The sequence below is a fragment of the Natator depressus genome, chromosome 8 (genome assembly GCF_965152275.1).
Source record: "Natator depressus isolate rNatDep1 chromosome 8, rNatDep2.hap1, whole genome shotgun sequence".
NCBI classification, from domain to species: domain Eukaryota; kingdom Metazoa; phylum Chordata; order Testudines; family Cheloniidae; genus Natator; species Natator depressus.
Window position 1 is genome coordinate 29,522,922 of NC_134241.1, and position 20,196 is coordinate 29,543,117.

At 38.7% G+C, this 20,196-nt stretch overlaps 1 protein-coding gene across 1 annotated transcript in view; it reads right to left on the reverse strand.

Moving 5' to 3' along the window:
* The window catches only part of SLIT3 (slit guidance ligand 3), a 790,143-nt gene that overhangs the window by 277,218 nt on the left and 492,729 nt on the right, over positions 1-20,196 (reverse strand). The window contains exon 7 of the mRNA XM_074960679.1: positions 3,623-3,694. Within this exon, the coding sequence (XP_074816780.1) occupies positions 3,623-3,694 (72 nt within the window). The remainder of the gene's footprint in view (positions 1-3,622; positions 3,695-20,196) is intronic.

Here is a 20,196-nt window from a genome sequence, read left to right on the forward strand (position 1 = left end):
GATGATATTCAGAATTATACTTTCTAAAGAAAGTAGGAACATGCCTTTTTTTGTTTTCAGACAGGGCTCATATGATAAACATTTCACAAGAACTGCTTCCATTTCTCCTATTTGTTTTCTTGCTAGATGTCAAATTAGTTTCTGGGTTTAAATATTTTAACAGTGGGAACTATATTCCTCCTCAATCCGCCTGCATTGTCCCATGTGAGCCCTATCTTTAGACTTGATAATGTTATTTGTGTTGAAATTCTGCAGCATGCCACGGGTGTTTGGGAATTGCTCTTGGTTCATTGTAAACAAGCTGTCAAGCTTAACCAGGTAGCCTGTAGGAATAGGTCTTTGATAAACAAATTAATGAATACAATAAGGATGCTTGAAAAGGGCTTCCATTGTGGTTGAGAAACATGGCATAACCACCGCTTGTGCAAGTCAGGAGCACTGAACCCATTTGGTGTATTTTTTTTTTTTGGTATATTTTACATTTTTTTAAATGTAATCATTTACCTCTGCAGTCACTCACAGATGCAGAGATAGCAGGAGACTCACCATTATAGAAATTAATACTGGGGCCATGTTTAGCATAAATAAAGCTGTTTCACGCAAATGAAAGCAGATCAATACAAACTAATTCCTGTAAATTCCAATCAAGAGCAAAAAAAAAAAAATTAACAAACAAAAAACAACAGAAAAGAGGAGTTAGGTAGAACAGATCAGCATAGAAGAGTTGACGTATTTATTTTATTTTTAAAAAAGGATTCTTTTTCCTCCCATGTTCTTCATAATGGAATGGATTTTTTTTTCTTTTAAAAAATTCACTCAACTCTTGTTTTTATAAAACAAGCTGGATTGATAGCACTGAGAATAAACTTTTTATCTACAGAACAAGTACAGTACAGGCAGCTTCCCCAACTGCCTGTCAATGGACCTCAGCACTCACTATAAAGAATTACATCCAGTGTACTCTATCTAGGCCCATTCAATCTATGACCTCTTTAGTAATCCTGCTAACACAATGGCCAGGTGTGATGATAGTTTTGTGATGTGGACACCGAGCCACTAGGAACTAAATGAAGATTATATTCATTCTATCTAAGGTACTGCACAGCCATCAGATGGCTGAATTTGAACCACTGACTGATCGAATACTACATCCTACCTCTCCAACCCAAGCCATCATGCCAAATTCTGTGCAACATGTTTTCTCTCACAGATTTTGCCCCTTATGAAAACAGCTTCTTTGAGGTGTATATTAACGTGGAAGAAAAAAAAAAGGTATTAAGTAAAATCAGAAACATGACATGAGAGAAGGTATTGCTGTTCCTTCCCCCATAAATATCTTCATATGAACATTTTACCTAACAGAACAATAAGAGACTTATTTCTCAGTTGATTTGTACAAAGATGCGTTACCTGGGCAGCTGCAAAGGGGGATTATTACCTACTTCAGGAAAGCACATGTTTAATATCAAAGCCATATTATCCTGCAATATGGACCAACAATGGTCAAGTGTGTTTCTAATCATTTTTAGCCATGAAAAATAATTTTAATATTTAGACATCATCTTTGTGAGATGTGATGGTGGTGATTTGAGGAGAATGGAACAATTCCAGCTTTGAAGGAGCAGCAGCAGAAGTCATGAAATATTTGTGACATCTGTGTTTATCTTACATTTATTATTCTTTTGATGGCTTTACTACCTCTGACAAAGCAGGGAGAAGGTAAAATGAAAAATTAAACCATTGTATTACAATTCTACCCTTCTGCATGGGGCTTTTAAAAAAAAATACTGAACTGTTCAGAAGAGGTGTAATTTGGCAGCCTTTGAGACTCGTACATGCCACTTACTATGGATGAAACTATCTTTGTATAACATAGGTGAATAAATACAAATGCCAGCTTTTAAAGGTGCCCTTTTAGCCACAGACTCTAGATTAAATTTCCAGCAAATCCTTTTAGAGTGGGTCAGCATTCATGTTCTGTAAAATGTGGCTCTCAGAATTCAATATAAAAGCGTCTCTTTATAAATCCCATTTATGACTTCCTTCCTTTTTTTTTCGCTCCCTTTTTTTTCTTCTTTAATTACAGCGAAGGGGGATTAGTCAGTGTAAGTCTCCAGGGAGCGATATACAAAGCCATCTCCGAAATTAAACTAAAGGGAAAATGGCAGCAGGCACTGAGCTCTAGGAACAGACAAGACTGATTGATCTGAAGTAGCCGGGCAAATATTCTGGATCGTTACGGGAGAGAAATATTTTAACCCACCCTTCACCTCCCCCCACAAAAAGACGAAAATATAAATTCTCTTTAATCAGTTACATTAACGCTAACATCTTTTAATGTCATCCTTTAGAGGAGAAAAGAAAGTAAATATAAATCAGTAGTTACAGAAAACAGCCTTTCAGTATGGACAGATAAGAACCATTTTTCTTCAGTTCAGTTAATTGGCCTGCTGTGATTATATGAAAATATATATCCAAACACAGCATTTTGCTTCCCACTAGTATGAACAGGCTGCTAGTATTTGGCTTGTTGAACATTTTGGAGTAAGCACATGTTGGCTTGTTTTTATACTCTGGAGTAAAACCAAACAGGCTTTTCTTTAAAAAAAGACTTCTGGAGCTGTGTATTTATTTAAAGGGAATGATTTTGGAAATGGCTGGGTCGGGTAGAGCTGCAAAGCTGATGGCATTACCCTTTGGAATTTTACCTCTGAGCCCTCAATCTAAATTCCACAAAAATTACACACAGGTCAATTTAATTCCCTTTGTATATGTTTCTCCTAGAGCTGATTGGAAATTTATTTTCCCACTGGAAAAAGCAGATGTGTCACAAGAGAAAACGTTTTGCAAAAATGGGTCAAATTCTATTAAATTTCATTTGGAGAGAAAAAAATCGAAAAACAAAATCTTTTAGATTTTTTGGTGTAAAATGACTTTTCATTTCAAAATGTATTTTATTTTGTATTTAAAAAATAAAAGTAATTTAAAAATGTCAAAATCGGATTAAAACATTTTGACTATCAAAATTAAAGGTTTTGACTGACAAACAATTTATTAATTAAATTTTGTTTCAAGGATATTTTGAAAATGTTGGGGTTTGTTCCTTTTTGGAACAATTTTATTTTTTTTTTAACCTCACAAAATTTCCCACTAAATGAAAAATCTAGTTTCTGCACAGCTCTGACTTCTACATTATCCTAGGTCAAACTGTGCATGCATTTAAAAGCTGCGTGACCCCAACATATTGAGATTTGAATAGGGTGTAAGGAAGGGTTCGGTTTGGCCTCCCAGTATCGACTGAATAACAGAATTACATTTCATAATCAGCACGTGATGACAATTAGGCTCAAGTGGTAGATGTTTTCCTCCCAAAACTAGCTTGAGCTGATTACTTTGGGGAGAGACTGAAATATGCTCTCACCCAGTCAGAAGATTACTTCATTGCTGTTTACAAAGGGTTAATGTCACAAAATAAATTTTGGCTTGACCTATTTACTGTCCTTTTGTTAAAGAAAAGTGGTTTAAAAACGCTTTACAAAAGTATTCCTTGAATAAAGACAAATATTCAAAGCAAAGACAGAGTTATCCAAGGCTGCTACTTATTTCTGAATTTAGTACTTACAGAGTCCTGATCTTTGGCATATGGTTGAAACTGGTAAGAGGGATGCGGGTGATGTTGTTATTGTTGAGAGTACTGTTAAAAAAGAAAGAAAAGAAAAGAAAAACAGATTGATCAATTATTTACATTGCTTTACCAGCACACACTCTATAGAAATGAACTTCTTCAGTAACGGGTAATAAATCTACAGTGCTGCAAACAAGACGACGTGCTGACAAATATCTCAGGAGCGATTTGTGAGTTGTCAAGAAGGATATTTTTATGGCAAAGTAACCAATAATTGCGCACAAGTAAACAAAAATTACTATTTATCATGCCCTGACCTGCGTAGCAAGTAGCACAAGATTTCATCCACTAGAAAATTTGGGGAGATGTTGGCACTTAAAGCCTCGTTAGCACAGCCTGTTGGCAATGAGACATATAGCTCAAATTGCTCCTTTGGAAACACATGGATGGATGAGGAATTCTTGTGTGGTTTCCTTAGGAAGAAATATATGGAATGTGGAAAGTACTAGAACAAACATTTTGTGTTCAAAGCATGTGAGGGTTTCAAATGGAAACTCCATATAGTGTATTTTATCAGCACTGGTCTTAGACAGAATGGGACTCTGGCTGCCATTAGGGATGCTAATCATGTTTTTTATGATAAAATGACTAATTTAGCATCAACTGGGGTAGGTTGCCCTCATTTATGTTGTTCCTAATTATATCAGTGATTCCCTGGAAAATTAGAAGCTATAAAGTTTATCAATGATGGCCTGGGAAATGGAACACACACACACTAGGAAAGTATACTTGCCACATTCCAATTGCTCAGAAATTGCAACTACAGCTGCCTACTGTGTCAAGAGACTTGGTCAAACCTGGCTATTTGTTACCTACTGTGCTGCACTGTCCAACTCTAACTGAAATGGTTAAAGCTCTTCACATTTCCCTTATTTAAAATGCAAACACACGGCAGTTGTTTATAGGAATGGCCCAGCAGGCTGTAAGTTATAACAGCCGTACTGCAGTGTTTTGGGCGATTACTGTAGAAACCAATAGCTTGGGCTTGTTTTTGTTTTAAATTAAGGGTTGTATGCTTTGTGCAGGTGATAAAATAAACAGCCACCTTAAATAACACTTTAAAACCTTACTACTGTTATGAACTGTTCAATAGTTGTGATATTATGTATTTGTGCAAGGCATTTCATCAAACGATTTTCAAGAGCTTTAAAATAATTAACCTTCTAATTCACCTGTAACATCTTTCCAACAGATGCCTCATTTTCTGTATACTACAGATCAGCATGTACAACAGAAACCTCTCCATAGATTCCCAGTTTGCAATGGTGTCAAATTTGCAAATGAACTGAAGCTCAGCAGTATCTCTTTGAAGTCTGGTCCTGAAGTTTTTTTGCTGCAGGGATGGCTACCTTTAAATCTGCTATTGTGTGTCCATGGAGGTTGAAGTGTTCTCCTACAGGTTTTTCTATATTGTAGGAGACACCAGCAGCTCAGGATTAAACAAAGACTGTGAATGGCTAGCCAACTACAAAAGCAGTTTCTCCTCCCTTGGTGTTCACACCTCAACTGCTAGAAGAGTTGTCATCCTCCCTGATTGAACTAGTCAGCCCCTGATTGAACTAACCTCGTTATACCTAGCCTGATTCTTGCTTAAATATTTATACCTACCTCTGGAAATTTCCACTACATGCATCCGACCAAGTGGGTATTCACCCACGAAAGCTTATGCTCCAATACATCTGTTAGTCTATAAGCTGCCACAGAACTCTTTGCCGCTTTTAGAAAAACTGGTAATGTCAGATGTTCAGAAATCAGAACACTCTCAAATATGGATGGGATAGGATGTTTGAAATCCAGACCTGAACCAAGACACACATTTCATAATTTGAGCCTAATTGGAATCCCAAATTCAAAACACCCCAATTTCATTGGGAAGGGCAAAGAATTAGGGAAGAAAGTGCTGTCAATATCTGGAGTTGAATCCTGGATGCATCACTCATGGTGCAAACTAGTTAGGACAAACTGCAATGCCTCATAGTGAACCTCTCTGAGGCTGAAAAGCTGCTTCGTCTGTACCACAGAACTCCCTTCTTAAGAGCATTACAATACAAAAATGAATTTTCCACTATGCCAGTTTGTATTTTAAAATAAAGCTCTCTTTATATGCAATTCTTGTTGCTAGATTATGGTATCTAGCAGATGGTGCAGGAACGGAAATCGGTGGTAGACAACTAGTCAAAAGAAGTGTGTGGCACAGTAATTTTCATTCAAACAAATGAAACACTCTGTAGGAACAACTGACACCAAGTATTGTCCAGTGGCTCAAGCAGAGGATTATGATTCAGAACTCCTGAGTTCTTGCTATCTCTATCACTAATTCTGCCTGTAATCTTGGACAAGTCACTTAGCATCGGCCTCCGTTTCCCCATCTGTAAAATACTTACCTACCTAGCCACAGAGATACTGATGCTTAATATGTGTAAAACACTCTGAACTCCTTGGAATAACCACCTTGGATGAGGCTGTAGAAGTGCTAAGCATTATTACTGTTATACCTGTGTTCTGATTTTGTTCACTTGTCCACCAAAAGAATAGAGGCAAAGTGTGTAAGTGACATATATTATCGAGAGCATTAGTATAGGAAAGAACTCCATGCAGGCACTGGGATCATAAATCGCCAAACAACCACCATGCATATAGTCAGCTTTGAAAATTAAATCGTACACAAAGTTGACAACTGAATGTGTCAGTGAGGGCATTAAAGGATCCAATGCAAGTCAAACTGAATTCAGTGGAGACTTTCCATTGATTTTAACGGAACACAGAGTGGATTCAGAGAGTGAGAAGTGACAACGAACATCTTTCCCAAGTAACTCAGAGATACATTCTGTACACTACTCCCAGCACAACTGTTGAAAATTCAATCTGTACTATCAAACAGACTCAGATATATCTATTGTAAAAAAACACATATTTAATAGACAAAGTATCAGTTTATTATGTAGCAACCCAAAGTAACCCAAATCCTAGCTTTGCTACTTACACATTTCCAACGTTAAGAACCCATTTGTTGCTAGAAATAAGCAGGAAGATTTCCATATGCCTCCAATAAATAACAAAGCAACAAATAATGAGGAATACAGTTAATACTGAATTAAGCCCTATTTCATTAATCTACTAATTAGCTAAAACATTTCAAGTATAATCGTAGCAGATAGCTACTGCACAGAAGACTTATTAATGCATTATTACACTGATATTTAAATGTTAACCATTATGAAGGCAATAAAGCATTTATGATTATAGCAGTATTTCAACACAAAGAAGGCTAAATACAGCTGTACAGCTTCTATTGCTCCACAAAGGGTACTAACTGACAGTGAACAGTCTGCATTATTAGTCACAATTTTAGTTGTGTGAAGTAAACCCCTTTGCAATGATTCTTCAGCATGTGGCAGTCTAATGTAGCAGCGTTCTTGTACAGGCACTTGCAGGGAGCCTTCAAGGTAGTTGGAGCAGTGCTAGAGAGGCATTTTGCAAACCTGAATACCAAGTACATGAAGCAGTTGCCAAGTGTCTAAAACTCATCTTCCCAGCAACGACTTTTAAGCCTGTGTGTTGTGGTGGAGTCAAAAGACCATAATGCACTTATATATGGAAGATGAGGAGGAACAGAGAAAATCCACCCCCCCAATTTTCTATTAAGTGCTATGAAGCCCAGTAGATATTTGAAAGAGACTAAGAGCAGAAAGCTATGTGAGGTCCTGGACTCTCAGAGCATCCAGGTTCCCTCCGCACCATATGGGGAGACAGGAGACGCACATCACACCACATTGTCATCAGGATCACACCTCTAATCTGTTGCTTATTTTAGAGCCAAGTTTACCCTCATCCCTCACAAACTCACTGTTATCATTGTAAGGTGTTCACTTCCAAAATGCTGAATCAGTAACCTGAGGTTACAGAGAGTGTTATTTATGGCTGCAGACCTTGGGCTGTGATACTGTCAGATCTTGCAAGCAAAGCAGGCTCAGGATGCATCAATACCTGGTGGGCCTCCAAGAACTACTTGGGAGCTGCCCAAAATGTTGTTTTCCCTCTCTGAGGCACATCCTCAGCTGTGGTAAATTGTCAGCTCCAACGACTTCAATCTATACCAGCTGAGATCTGCCCTCCGGGGTAGCGTACTGTTAGGGGGTGCTCACTTTCCCATAAGATATAAAACTGAGTTGTGGTAATTAAAAGATCACTTAGCATTTTTTCAAAAGTAGGAGTGTTGGCTCTGGAATCTTGTACATATGTAGGTATGTATCCCATGACCAATTTTCATGACGTTTCAATGGCAAGTTTTTATTCTGACGTTAGCCATCTCCTCTCTGGGTCTGGAATCCTGGTCCAATCCCAAATCTGGTAAACACAATCTGCCTCCTTCCTCACACTTCCCATGCAAATTCATTTGCATTCAACATTCTTACATGCTTCCTAGAGGTGCTAAACTGTTGTGGAACATTGCAGTGTGCTGATAAAAAAATTACCGAATTCCACCCTAAAGGTGGCTGCATTTTCTGGTGAATGACATGATCCTTTGTATTTCCACAGTTGCTAAAGTGCTTTAGGATAAAAGGTGCTATATCTATGTAAAATCATTATAATATGTGAAAGGAATTAATCCCACATCATTAAAATATTTCTACTCTTGTTTTGTAGTCTCCCCATTATTTTGAGTGGGAAAAGAGGCGCTAATGGGTGAAATACTTATATACTAATCTTTATCCCAAATTCTAGAACAAACATAGCAGCTTCTTGGCACCGCCCAAATGCTCTGACCAAAAAGTGAAAAGATTAGATTTCTTATCTGCCCAGACTAACTACTCAGTTTGAAGAAAAGGAGGACTTGTGGCACCTTAGAGACGAACAAATTTATTTGAGCATAAGCTTTCGTGAGCTACAGCTCACTTCATCACGAAAGCTTATGCTCAAATAAATTTGTTCGTCTCTAAGGTGCCACAAGTCCTCCTTTTCATTTTGCGGATACAGACTAACATGGCTGCTACTCTGAAAACTACTCAGTTTGAAAGACTCAGCCTAGCAGTCTAACTATCTCCCCAAACCAGCTGGACTGCTTAGGAACTGAAAAATCCTAGGACCTTTGCTGAATGGCCAGAACTCTCTCCTCTCTCTCTCTTACTGCTTCAAGCTACAGGGAAATATTGTGGGTTTTGTTCCTCTTTGTTGTGTCTTTTCACCTCCAACCTATAAAAAGTATGCGTGTATATTAAAATTGCCGGCTGCTTACAAATCGGTAATAAAATAAATAAATAAATAAATAAATAATAATAATAAAAATTAAAACATATCCACCCTACCTACTCCAGTTAAGTACTGGAAATATACTGTAAGACCAAAGATATCTTTTGGCAATGCCATCAGAAAAGGTTGCAAACCAGATGTAAAAAGATTATGTTAAATACTTGTATTACAACAAGTAAAAAGGTAACAATATTAACCGCCTTGCTATTTTTGCAGTCAACCACAACTTCAAGTGAGAAAACCGGTGGGGTTTTTTTGGTTTCTTTTACAAGGAAAGGGTCTTATTATATAACAATGATTAATTATCATCCACTGTACCCCAGCTAATACAAGTTATGCCATTCTATTTTATCAGTGCTATAAAGAAAAAGACCCCATTGCAAAATCTAACTTTCCTCCTCTAAACAGTACACTTTTTTCATAAAAGAACACACACAGGAAAACAACTATCAATACAATTTCCACAATGATTTTTTTTTTTTAAACACACAGGATTTGAATGGATGTAAATGACAGAAAAATCTACATGCAACACTAGGCCAGAGCCAAGGGCATGCTTTGGTTTCTGCATATAATAGGGACTCTGATTTTCTTTTACACCCCATTTCTGCAGCTGATTAGCACAAACAGCTAATCAAATTGAGAAATGATATGGTAGATTATATTTTTGATTAGCACTTTTTTCCAAGCATTAATGAGCATCTACCATAGTTACCAGGGGTCTGCTAGCCATTCAGCCTTTGATAAGCACCAGGCTTCTTTTGTGTAGTATTTGGCTCTGCTGATCAAGGGGGTTTGCAGCATTTGCAGAATTCTCAGCTATGAAGAAACACTAAGGCCTACAGGAGATCAGATCCATGAGAGGGAGAATAAAAAAAAAAAATGTACAGACATAGATTAATTGCCAGGTTTAACAAACTACTGGTAAGAAATATACTTTCAAGTGGTGAGAGGTAAATGGGAAAAGAGAAAGGAAACACGACCAGCACATTTTCTGTGTTTGTGTTGCTCTTTGAATTTCTTCTTCTTTTGCTCATTAGAGATTAATAGTCTCTGGTTTGTTTGCCAAAGTTTTGTAGTTTAAAAAAGAATTATTTGAACCCTGGAAATAACAAGCATCATTTGGCAACACCAAGCGCATGTTTATGTGGACTACAACTTTAAAACTCAACAGACACTATTTTAATTTTCATTCTGCCCCCTCACCCCCTTCCCCGCCCAAAAGACCAATTTGCTTACTTTTCTAGCTGTGTGGCAAACCTGTTTTGAATGTGTGCCTTTGATTTGCATGATCTGGGCCTGGACTTGAAAAGCTGACCTCCGAGGCTGGTGGGAGCAGCAGCAGCCGCTGTGTTACTGGTAGTGCTAACAAGTCTAACATTTCCCTCTGTCTCCTTTGATTAGACCACTGCTTTATCACAGTGTCCTTTTTTGGTTGTGTGTGTAATCTGTGTGTTGTGTGTCCATAACACCATGTAATTGGCCCTAATGCAACATTATGATCTATATGCATGCAAGGACTGGATACAAATGGTGCATATGCCGGCTTACAACATTCTCAGGAGTGAGTTACTCACCTGTCATCCTCCCTGATTATTGCCTCTGTCATAACTGCCATGCTTTTCATGTTGCTTGTCCCCAAAGCAAATGGACATTCAATTCAAAGTGGAAAGGTAGAGGACGGTGGAATTCCAGACACACACACACACACACGAACATACCCTCACTTAAACAAAACTGGAATTTTTCAACTAAGACATTGTCTAGGAATCTCCAAGCACACGTAAAAAACACAATTAAGCCTCAGAACACCCTTCACATAAATAGTATTGCTAAGAATGTTATCCCTATGCAGGGATGGGTGAATTGAGGCAAACAGAGGTTAAGCTATTTGCCCAAGGACAATGGTGGATCTGGGAAAAGAGCCCTGAGGAGCCCAGATATATAGTCCCCTACCAGCCAGGACCACTTAGACAGCATTTCCCAGATAGGCAAAAATCTCATGATTTCAAAAATCATGAAACAGGCGCTCAAATCATGAGAGACATTTTAAAAATCGGGGCGGGGGAGTTATTTGCCTTCCGGTTTTTAAGGGCCTTTGCGGTTCACGTTTTCAAGCTTCCGTCCACAACCAAGTGCGACAAAGTTTTTTAAATGAAATTGAGATTCTCATATAATCACAGGATCTGGGCCGTTAAACACACCAAATACCTCAAGACTCGTAATAAAATCATGAGTTCGCAACCTTTTTTTTTTCTTTTTTCCCCCATTTGATCACCAGACTCCTCTTTATTTCAGACTTAGCTGACACCATTTTGACGCAATACCACTCCTGGAAAAATACTGAAACCACCACAACATGAATAGTAACAGGGTTCCTATGACTTCATCTTTACAGAACTGGAGGGCAGGAAATCTTTTAGTATCCATGTGACTAGATTGCAGAACCACAATGCGAACACTGTCTTTATGCGTTATATAGAGATGATGGGTGTATTGGCTTCCAGTATTTTTCCTCTTTATTTCCATAAAGTTTATTAGATTTACCTTTTCTAAAGTATCAGCCCTAATAAGAAAGCCCATTTTCGGGGGGGGGGGGGAAATTAATAAGACTAGATGTAACACAGTGGGCAAAGGTATCATTCTGCCACTAATGCATTCTTTGGTAATAACAGTTATGGTCATCAATGGCAGCACTACCTCTTAGGCCCCTGCCTACACTGACACTTTAATCTTGCAAGTAGAACTGCTTTAAAATGTGGTTTAAAATCAGTTTCTGATAACAAGGTTTAATCACGTTTTACTAGGCCACTGTAGACCAGACACAGCCATTTACCTACATGCCAGGTCTTGTCCACAGTGGTTAAATAACTCCATTTTGAAAAGGTGTTTATTACTGTCCTGATTTGTAAGGGCACTGAGCACCTACAGCTCCAACATACCTCACAGGAGTTAATACTGTTCAGCCCCTCTGAAAACCAGGCCATAAATCTGTTTTCAGTAGCTCAAACACACTTTCAGCACTTCCATTTTGTATGCAGGCATAATTAATCCACGTAAAGAACATTTGGATTCTGGGATGAAAGTTGCTATATTTTCATCAGTTGTAAAAAGGTTATATTTAGCATAAGTCAAAATAAATCAGCATTAAATAAAATGCATAGTATTTCTCAAAGAGGTGAGCTACCTCAACAACCTCACCCTCTACTTTCTAAGTGGTCAAGCAAAGTAAGACCCAGTGCTCCCAGGGGTTGCTTTCAAATTTTTTTTTTCTTTTCCAATTCTGGGTGCCTCCTATATGCAGCTTCTTGATCTCCTCACAGAGCATTTAAATTAAAGCCCATAACCACTGTGTGGGCATACAATGAAAGTAACTGATGCTGCACTGATTAATCCATTACTCTCAACTGTTAGAAAACATAATGATCTCACAAGGGGCCTTATTCACTGACATATAGCAGTTGAGCTGTAATCTGACACCTCAAATTAGCAGCAAAAGCAACAACAGCTGGGTTTTTGTCTTAATATTTGTACCCAACTCTAAAGTGCTTTGGCACCATACAAATGTTATTTTTAAACACAAGGTTAACACAGCCAACTAACATTTTAAATGGTCTCCAGGTGTCATGTAAAATCCACAGAAATAAAAACAATCAGTTGCCAATTTGGTTTCTATTCTGCTTTTATCTTAATAAACAGATTCGCCATTAATCCTAGGTGATTGTTTTCTTTTTTCAAATGTGTTATCAAAGATATGAGAGGGTCTTCTATTGTTATCTCAGGTGTCTGGCAGTGGAAATTTAAACAAGCCAAAGGGAACAGGAAAGAGAAAATGTCCTTTTTTGGAAATGTCTGAGTGAATAAGCTTCATGTGATTAACACATGTATATGCTCTGCAGAGCTGGTAGCACCACCTATTATTAAGGTTGCCTGACACTTCCCTCTATAATACCCTGTTTTCAATTGCTTTATATCTTTTCCAAACTTAGCATTTGAACTGAAATTTTCCATGCTGGGTGTCTGCCTCAGTCTGCATTTTTTCAGCTACCGGTTCAGCTATTTCCAAGAATAAGGCTAGGGAAAAATACACTGCTTTGTCCCATGTTAAAAAATTCTGGCAACCTTTTCTCTGAAATGCTAAATTGCTCTGAATGAGGCAGGGGTCCAGTGGAAAAAATAGTATGTTATCATGTAAATAAAGACCATCATAATGGATATGCACTAGGGGGCTAACTTTGGCAGGCATGACTTTGCAGCCATAATAATGCTCTTTTACCATACTGTTTTTATGTGTCCAATGTGTGTGCATACGTGCACGTACTCACACACTTCACGCACTGAATGTATTTTTCTGATTATTGCAGATTTATACTTTTGACATGATATTTAGGTTTCTCACGATCTATGCCTTTATGATCTATGCCCTCCCAAATATGGGGAAAAATAAAACGAAACAAAGGAGAAATGAATGAAAGGAATAGGCTTCTAAAAGTAGATCTTCACCACAGGTTAATACAAGTTATCTACACTCAACTTTTTTCACTCAAATTAGCCTTACTCGTGTAAGAGCGCCCACACTGGTGCTGCACTCACTCATGTGTGGCACTAAGACGTCGAGCGGCATATCCCAGAGTTCTCTGCATTACAGTAAGCTGAGCAACTCTGCGAATTCTTTCCCAATGAACTGTGGGAGAATCTGTCAGTCCTTTCTGGGCACGGGAAGAATCATGGGAAGGCATTAGAGGACTTGAGCGGGACTAGCCTGAGTCCATAATGCAGAGTGGTCTTGTTAGCAGCTGAGTTGTGCTATCTCAAACTTCAGCCTGTATCCCCTGACTGGTCAGCCAACGCAAGTAAAAGGCTCCTCCACATGCTAACTAAAAGGTTGTGTGTGACGACAGGACTCAAGTTACAGCTTGATTTAACTTTTCAGTGATGATAATCCCTAACCGAGTCTCGGCTGTCGGGGGTTTTCTGGAGAATTATGTTCTATTCCAGCTGGTTAACTGAAATTCCTGAGAGTTTGTAGGTTAGTTTTCCATTTGATTTTTTCATTTAATATACTGAGCAAACAATGGTTTCAGAGTAGCAGCCCTGTTAGTCTGTATCCGCAAAAAGAAAAGAAGTACCTGTGGCACCTTAGAGACTAACAAATTTATTTGAGCATAAGCTTTTGTGAGCTACATCTGATGAAGTGAGCTGTAGCTCACAAAAGCTTATACTCAAATAAATGTGTTAGTCTCTAAAGTGCCACAAGTACTCCTTTTCTTTTTGGAGCAAACAATGTTTTCAGCAATGAATTTACAAGAATTATTGTCTAGTCTTTTGAACAGGGCTTGCTTTTTTTCTTTCATGTATATTATATATATGCAAACAATTAGATCATAAGCCCGTCAAAGCACAGATCATGTGTTTGCTCTAAACTACCTAACATACTGTGCGTGCTACAATAAAAATATTATTAATAGAAATTATTTTTATACATTCCTTCATCTTCTTTAACAGAACTTAGTTTTCCTTGGTGATTGTTGCCATGTTTTAGAGTGATTTCTTAACATAGGAGATCTCTTGCAATCCAGGCCGTCATTTTCATATTAGCCATAAAGTGCAAATTTACAAAGAAATAGTATTTCCATTTTTGGTGCACACAGATGAAGCTGTAAGTAAGGGACAGTAGTGACAGCTCAAGATGGATCATTCTTTGCAGAGTCCATAAAGAGCTACTAAAACATAATTTAAAATTCTTAAACTTTTGAACTTAGAAGAAAGAGCTTTAAAGTACAAGAAAGTAAGCGATCATCCTCTATACAGTGCCAATTTAATCCCAAACTGTATATTTTTGTATTATGAGAAAGGCCTTCTTCCAGCTCCAATATAAAATATTTTCATTTAGTATGTGATAATGTCTAGCACAGGAGATGGAATGGGCTGGAAAAGCATACTTGCCTATCAATATAGAGAAACAAAAAACTCTGCTACAGCATACTGGAAGATGTTTGATTTAAGACTATGTAAATGCCAGTTCCTGGCTTTGCAACCAACAGAGCTCTCAACCCAAATGAGCTAGCTGATCATCACTGAGATACCTAAATCCTAAGCACAGTCATTACAAATGAAGTTCAGGTCTCGAGGCATAGGGACAAAATGACCATCAATACTGCAAAGCCTGTGGTAGAAAAGGTAACATGTAAGACTCAGTGCTCCTTCAACACAGTTCACGATCTCAGATCATTATATTTACTAACTATTTGTATTGTGTTTATTATATTTTTACTTTTGTTTTTAGTATACAACCAAGTGGGTATAAACTGCTAACTAATAAATTTATGGTGGAAATTAGAAGACAGTTTCTAATCAACAGAGAAGTGAGGCTCTGGTACAGCCTTTCCACAGGAGTGGAATTAGGTTGGGGGCAAAACCTGGCCCTAGTTAGGTTGGGGGCAAACAACCTAATTAGTTTTAGGATGGAATTTGATGCATTTCTGAATGGGATTATATGATGGGGTTGTCTGCTGAAGCAGGGGACTGGACTTGATGACCCAAAAGGTCCCTTCTAGTCCTACAGTCCTAAACCTTTCTATCCCTGAAGAGGGACTTCAGCACAATACCTCTCTCCATTTTAGACCTAAGCATATGATGCCTGGAGTAATTCTCATTCAAAGAAAAAGATGACTGCTGAATAGGCAACCTAGTTGCCTCTTGTTGCAAAAGTATTTCAGTGATGACATTTTCCCATCTTCCACCTTAAATCATTTGCTTTCCCCATTGCCAAACACCTTCAGTCTTTCAATACAATGCTACATCCAAAGGCAGTGCAACTCCACTGAAAGCGTTCAATTTGCGTGTCCCACCGAATTTTTTTTTTAATTTGGGGTAAGAGTAGTAGAAGTGCAGTTATTTTATAGACCATTCTCCTTCAGAAATAAAGTCACTCTCACTCAAGCAAATAAGACAAGAATGGGAGCTAAAATAATTGGTTAAAAGTAGATATCTTAAATTATTGATGGCTCCTTATGCACATAATAGGCTTGTCTTTCATCGAAGGACCTGAACATACAAGTAAATGATAAGACCATGACACTCCAAGAAAATGGATTTTACAACTATTTTACATATGGGAAACTGAGGCATGGAAAGATTAAGAGTCTCGTCTTGCTCTGATTAAAGTAAATGGGATTTAAGTATATGAAGTGCTGCTCTGAACAGGGATGGATTTAACCACATACCTGAGAGTTTTCTACCAAATTGAGGCCCTACGTGGCTTTTTGAAGGTCAACACAGCATGAAGATCGTAGGAGTCCTGTTTCCCAGTTCTCTTCTTTAACCATTAGATATCAATCCCCATTCGATCTACAGAATCATAGACTTTAAGGTCAGAAGGGACCATTATAATCATCTAATCTGATCCCCTGCACAATGCAGGCCACAGAATCTCATCCACCCACTCCTATAACAAACCCCTAACCTATGTCTGAGCTATTGAAGTCCTCAAATCGTGGTTTAAAGACTTCAAGGTGCAGAGAATCCTCCAGCAAGTGACCCATGCCCCACGTTGCAGAGGAAGATGAAACCCCCCCAGGGCCTCTACCAATCTGCCCTGGAGGAAAATTCCTTCCTGACCCCAAATTTGGCGATCAGCTAAACCCTGAGCATGTGGGCAAGACTCACCAGCCAGACACCCAGGAAAGAATTCTCTGTAGTAACTCAGATCCCACCCCATCTAACATCCCATCACAGGCCATTGGGCATATTTACCGCTAATAGTCAAAGATCAATTAATTGCCACAATTAGGCTATCCCACCATACCATCTCCTCCATAAACTTATCAAGCTTAGTCTTGAAGCCAGATATGTCTTTTGCCCCCACTGCGCCCTTTGGAAGGCTGTTCCAGAACTTCACTCCTCTGATGGTTATAAACCTTCGTCTAATTTCAAGTCTAAACTTCCTGATGGCCAGTTTATATCCATTTGTTCTTGCATCCACATTAGTACTGAGCTTAAATAATTCCTCTCCCTTCCCGGTATTTATCCCTCTGATATATTTATTGAGAGCAATCATATCTCCCCTCAGCCTTCTTTTGGTTAGGCTAAACAAGCCAAGCTCTTTGAGTCTCCTTTCAGAAGACAGCTTTTCCATTCCTCGGATCATCCTAGTAGCCCTTCTCTGTACCTGTTCCAGTTTGAATTCATCTATGTTTCATTCCTGAATGTGATTCACTTTTATAAGGCTGAGGCTACATTAGTCTCCTGATTCAGCTTCATCAGTGGGACCGATGGCAAAAGTGCTGGTGTAGATAAGGCTTCACAGCCACTGACATTTTTACTACTCTGTTGTCTAACCCTTGCCACCAAACAACATGATGATAAAAATACTGAAGGCCATTGTCACCATGCTCACACTAGTGCCAGTGCCGATGGAGCTCAACTGGTGGTAGCAATGGTATATACTTTTGGGAGAAAAAGACAAGTGAAGACAAGGCTTAAGGGACTAAATCATTCTCGTTCTAGGGGATATTGTTAATTCAAGCATGTATTCAATCATGGGCCTCTTTTAAACAAAAATCACCAATGGTGCTGAACTATGGCGTTCACGCTGGATTATTTTTTACATCCATTTCATCGGGATGATATCCTCTATTTAAAGTCAAAGCTGCTTTCAAGTTGTGATTCCAGAATGGGCCTATTAGGAGCTGTGCAACTAATTCCAAGTCATTACATCTGTAAAAGCAAGTGCCTTAGGTATGTATCCCACTTTTAATTTCACTATGAAAACAAGAGTACCACCTCTTTAGAGTACTCCACTATTCTGTCTAGAATGCTCAATCCCATTCATTGCTAGTTTCCTCAGCAGCAACTTCATGGTACACTACGAAGTACTCCATAAAGCCTCTCTCACTGAGTGAAAGCAGCTCTGTGCTTTCCCCTCCATACTGTTGCAATCAGTCAATATTGCATTCTTCCCTAATACCCGTACCCAAAGATCTGCAGAAATGCTGGTCTTATCTTTGCGAGCTTCTACACATCACATCTGCTTGCTCTCCTAGACAGAAAGTGCAACTTCACCTAAACAGAAAATCCAGTTGTAAAAGGATCATTGCAAAGGCAAACTAAAAACTTTTTTGGTTATTTGTTTGGGGTGAATATTGTTCACTTGTTTTGTTATGTTTTTTGGCTGTGATGCAGCATGGCCAAAAGGCAGCAGGAGAGTGTTAGAAGGGAGCCTTATTCCCTGTAGAGGGAAGAAAGTTTGCTATAAATTAATTAAAGCACCTGAAGCCAATTAAAGCATTTGAAGCCAGTCACATGATAAAACCCCCCTGCTTCAATCAGACAAGAGGAGGAGTTGAAGCAGAGTGGATTGGTGTTGGAGCAGAGAGCAGTTTGGAGGGAAGCAGAGGAGAGTCTGGAGAAGTGCTGTGGTGGGCTAAGAAGACCAAGACCCTAGAAAAGGGACACTTGGTTTGTGCAGAGGGAGGGCAGGAAGCCCCACAAGCTGAAGGGCCGGGGAGGAAAGTAGCACAGGGGAAGGAACCGCTAGTTCTAGTGGTTTACTGCTATCCCTAGGGCCCCTGGGCTGGGACCTGGAGTAGAGGGCGGGCCCGGGTCCCTCCCTCTCCACTCTCCTCCTCTAGGACACTAGTAGGGCAGTTAATACCCCAGTTCAGGGGCAAGAAATGGTGCCCTGAACCCCCACCCAAGAAGAGAAAGCGCAAGACCCATCATAGTAGTGCCAGCAATTTTGCCACAGGCTGTTTCATTTTTAAATAAAGTGTGTTCCAACAAATTATTGTAGTATATTCAATAACAGCACAACGGAGACTGGTTTTACTTACCTTTTAAAAAAGGGGAGACTTTATGAATTAAAGGTTTGCGTAAAATGTTTAAGTATTTCAGTGCAGCACGCTGAGAGAGATTATGTTACGGATCCAAGCCTCAGTAGTTTAATAATTTCGTGTAAATTATCCTGACAAGGGGAAAGACAACCAGGCCCACAATCACTGAGTAAGCTTTATTATAGAAGTTTTTCATGATATAACAGTTATAGTGGCATGGATGTTTGCATTTTGACATCTAATTTCCAAGTATTTGCAGCTCAGCCATACAAATGCACTTTAGGTTGATCATATATTATCACTAAATTTCTACATTCAAAATTTTGGTGAATGAGTTTATAACTCCAACACAAACCTCCACACAAAAACACAGATTTATTCTACTGAATGCAGAACTCAACCACACCTATTTGGCGACTATAAAGTTTTAAAGTGATTTTTGTATTACGTTAATGATATCACATTGGTTGAAAATAACTTCTCCTTCCTGTAGTGGTGCGAAAAAGTAGTTAAAAAAATCATATGGTTTAATTCTTGCCTAAAACAAATCTGAACCAGTGAGTACAGTTACCATCACTGCACCCAATCCGATGCCCACTCAAGTCAATGACTGACTTTCCACCAACTTTAATGGTCCCTGAATTAGTCCCTTGCAGTCTATTGATTTGGGCAAGGATTTTCAAAGGAGCTCAGGGGAGTTAGGCACTGAACTCTCATTAAGTTTCAATGGGATGTGGCCATCTCAGTCCTGTAGGCGCCTTTAAAAATCCCAGACTTGATCAAGAATATGCACTTATCAATAATTATTTTGTAGATCATGTTTTATGTAACACAGTGATCACCTGTAAAACAAAACAAAACAGAATTTACCAAATGGTGAGCTTTCAGCAGTGCCCACTGTACATTACCGTTCATTATATATTACAGTTTATGGGACTGATTTAGCTCCCACTGACGTTAATGGAAGCTGGATCAGGCCCTATACGCATAATTCATGTAAAGCATACCTGAATACATATCCACAAGGAAGACCAGAAAGAAGAGAGGAACTGAATGGGACTCATGTGAATGCTTAGTTCAGAGCCACAGCCTCTTGGCTATGTAAAAGAGAAACTCAGCTTCCATTTTAAAGAGTTATTTATATGCCTTTCTATAGCAGAGACAATGGTAAAAATGTAAACAATTCAAAGAAATGCAATCCAACTGCTAGGATTGAAAGGAACAAGCAGCTGGACTCCACTTCTGCAGCAAGATGCTGGGGGAATCAAATGATCCACATGCCACAGCTCCCAAATAAAGAAGTCCTGCAGTATAAAATCTATTGGGACTATAGGTTATACAAACAGAAATTCTAAATGATAACCATGATAATTTTCTAATTTAATTCAGAAGAATGTTTTCATGCTTCCAGATATTTTTATTTTATTT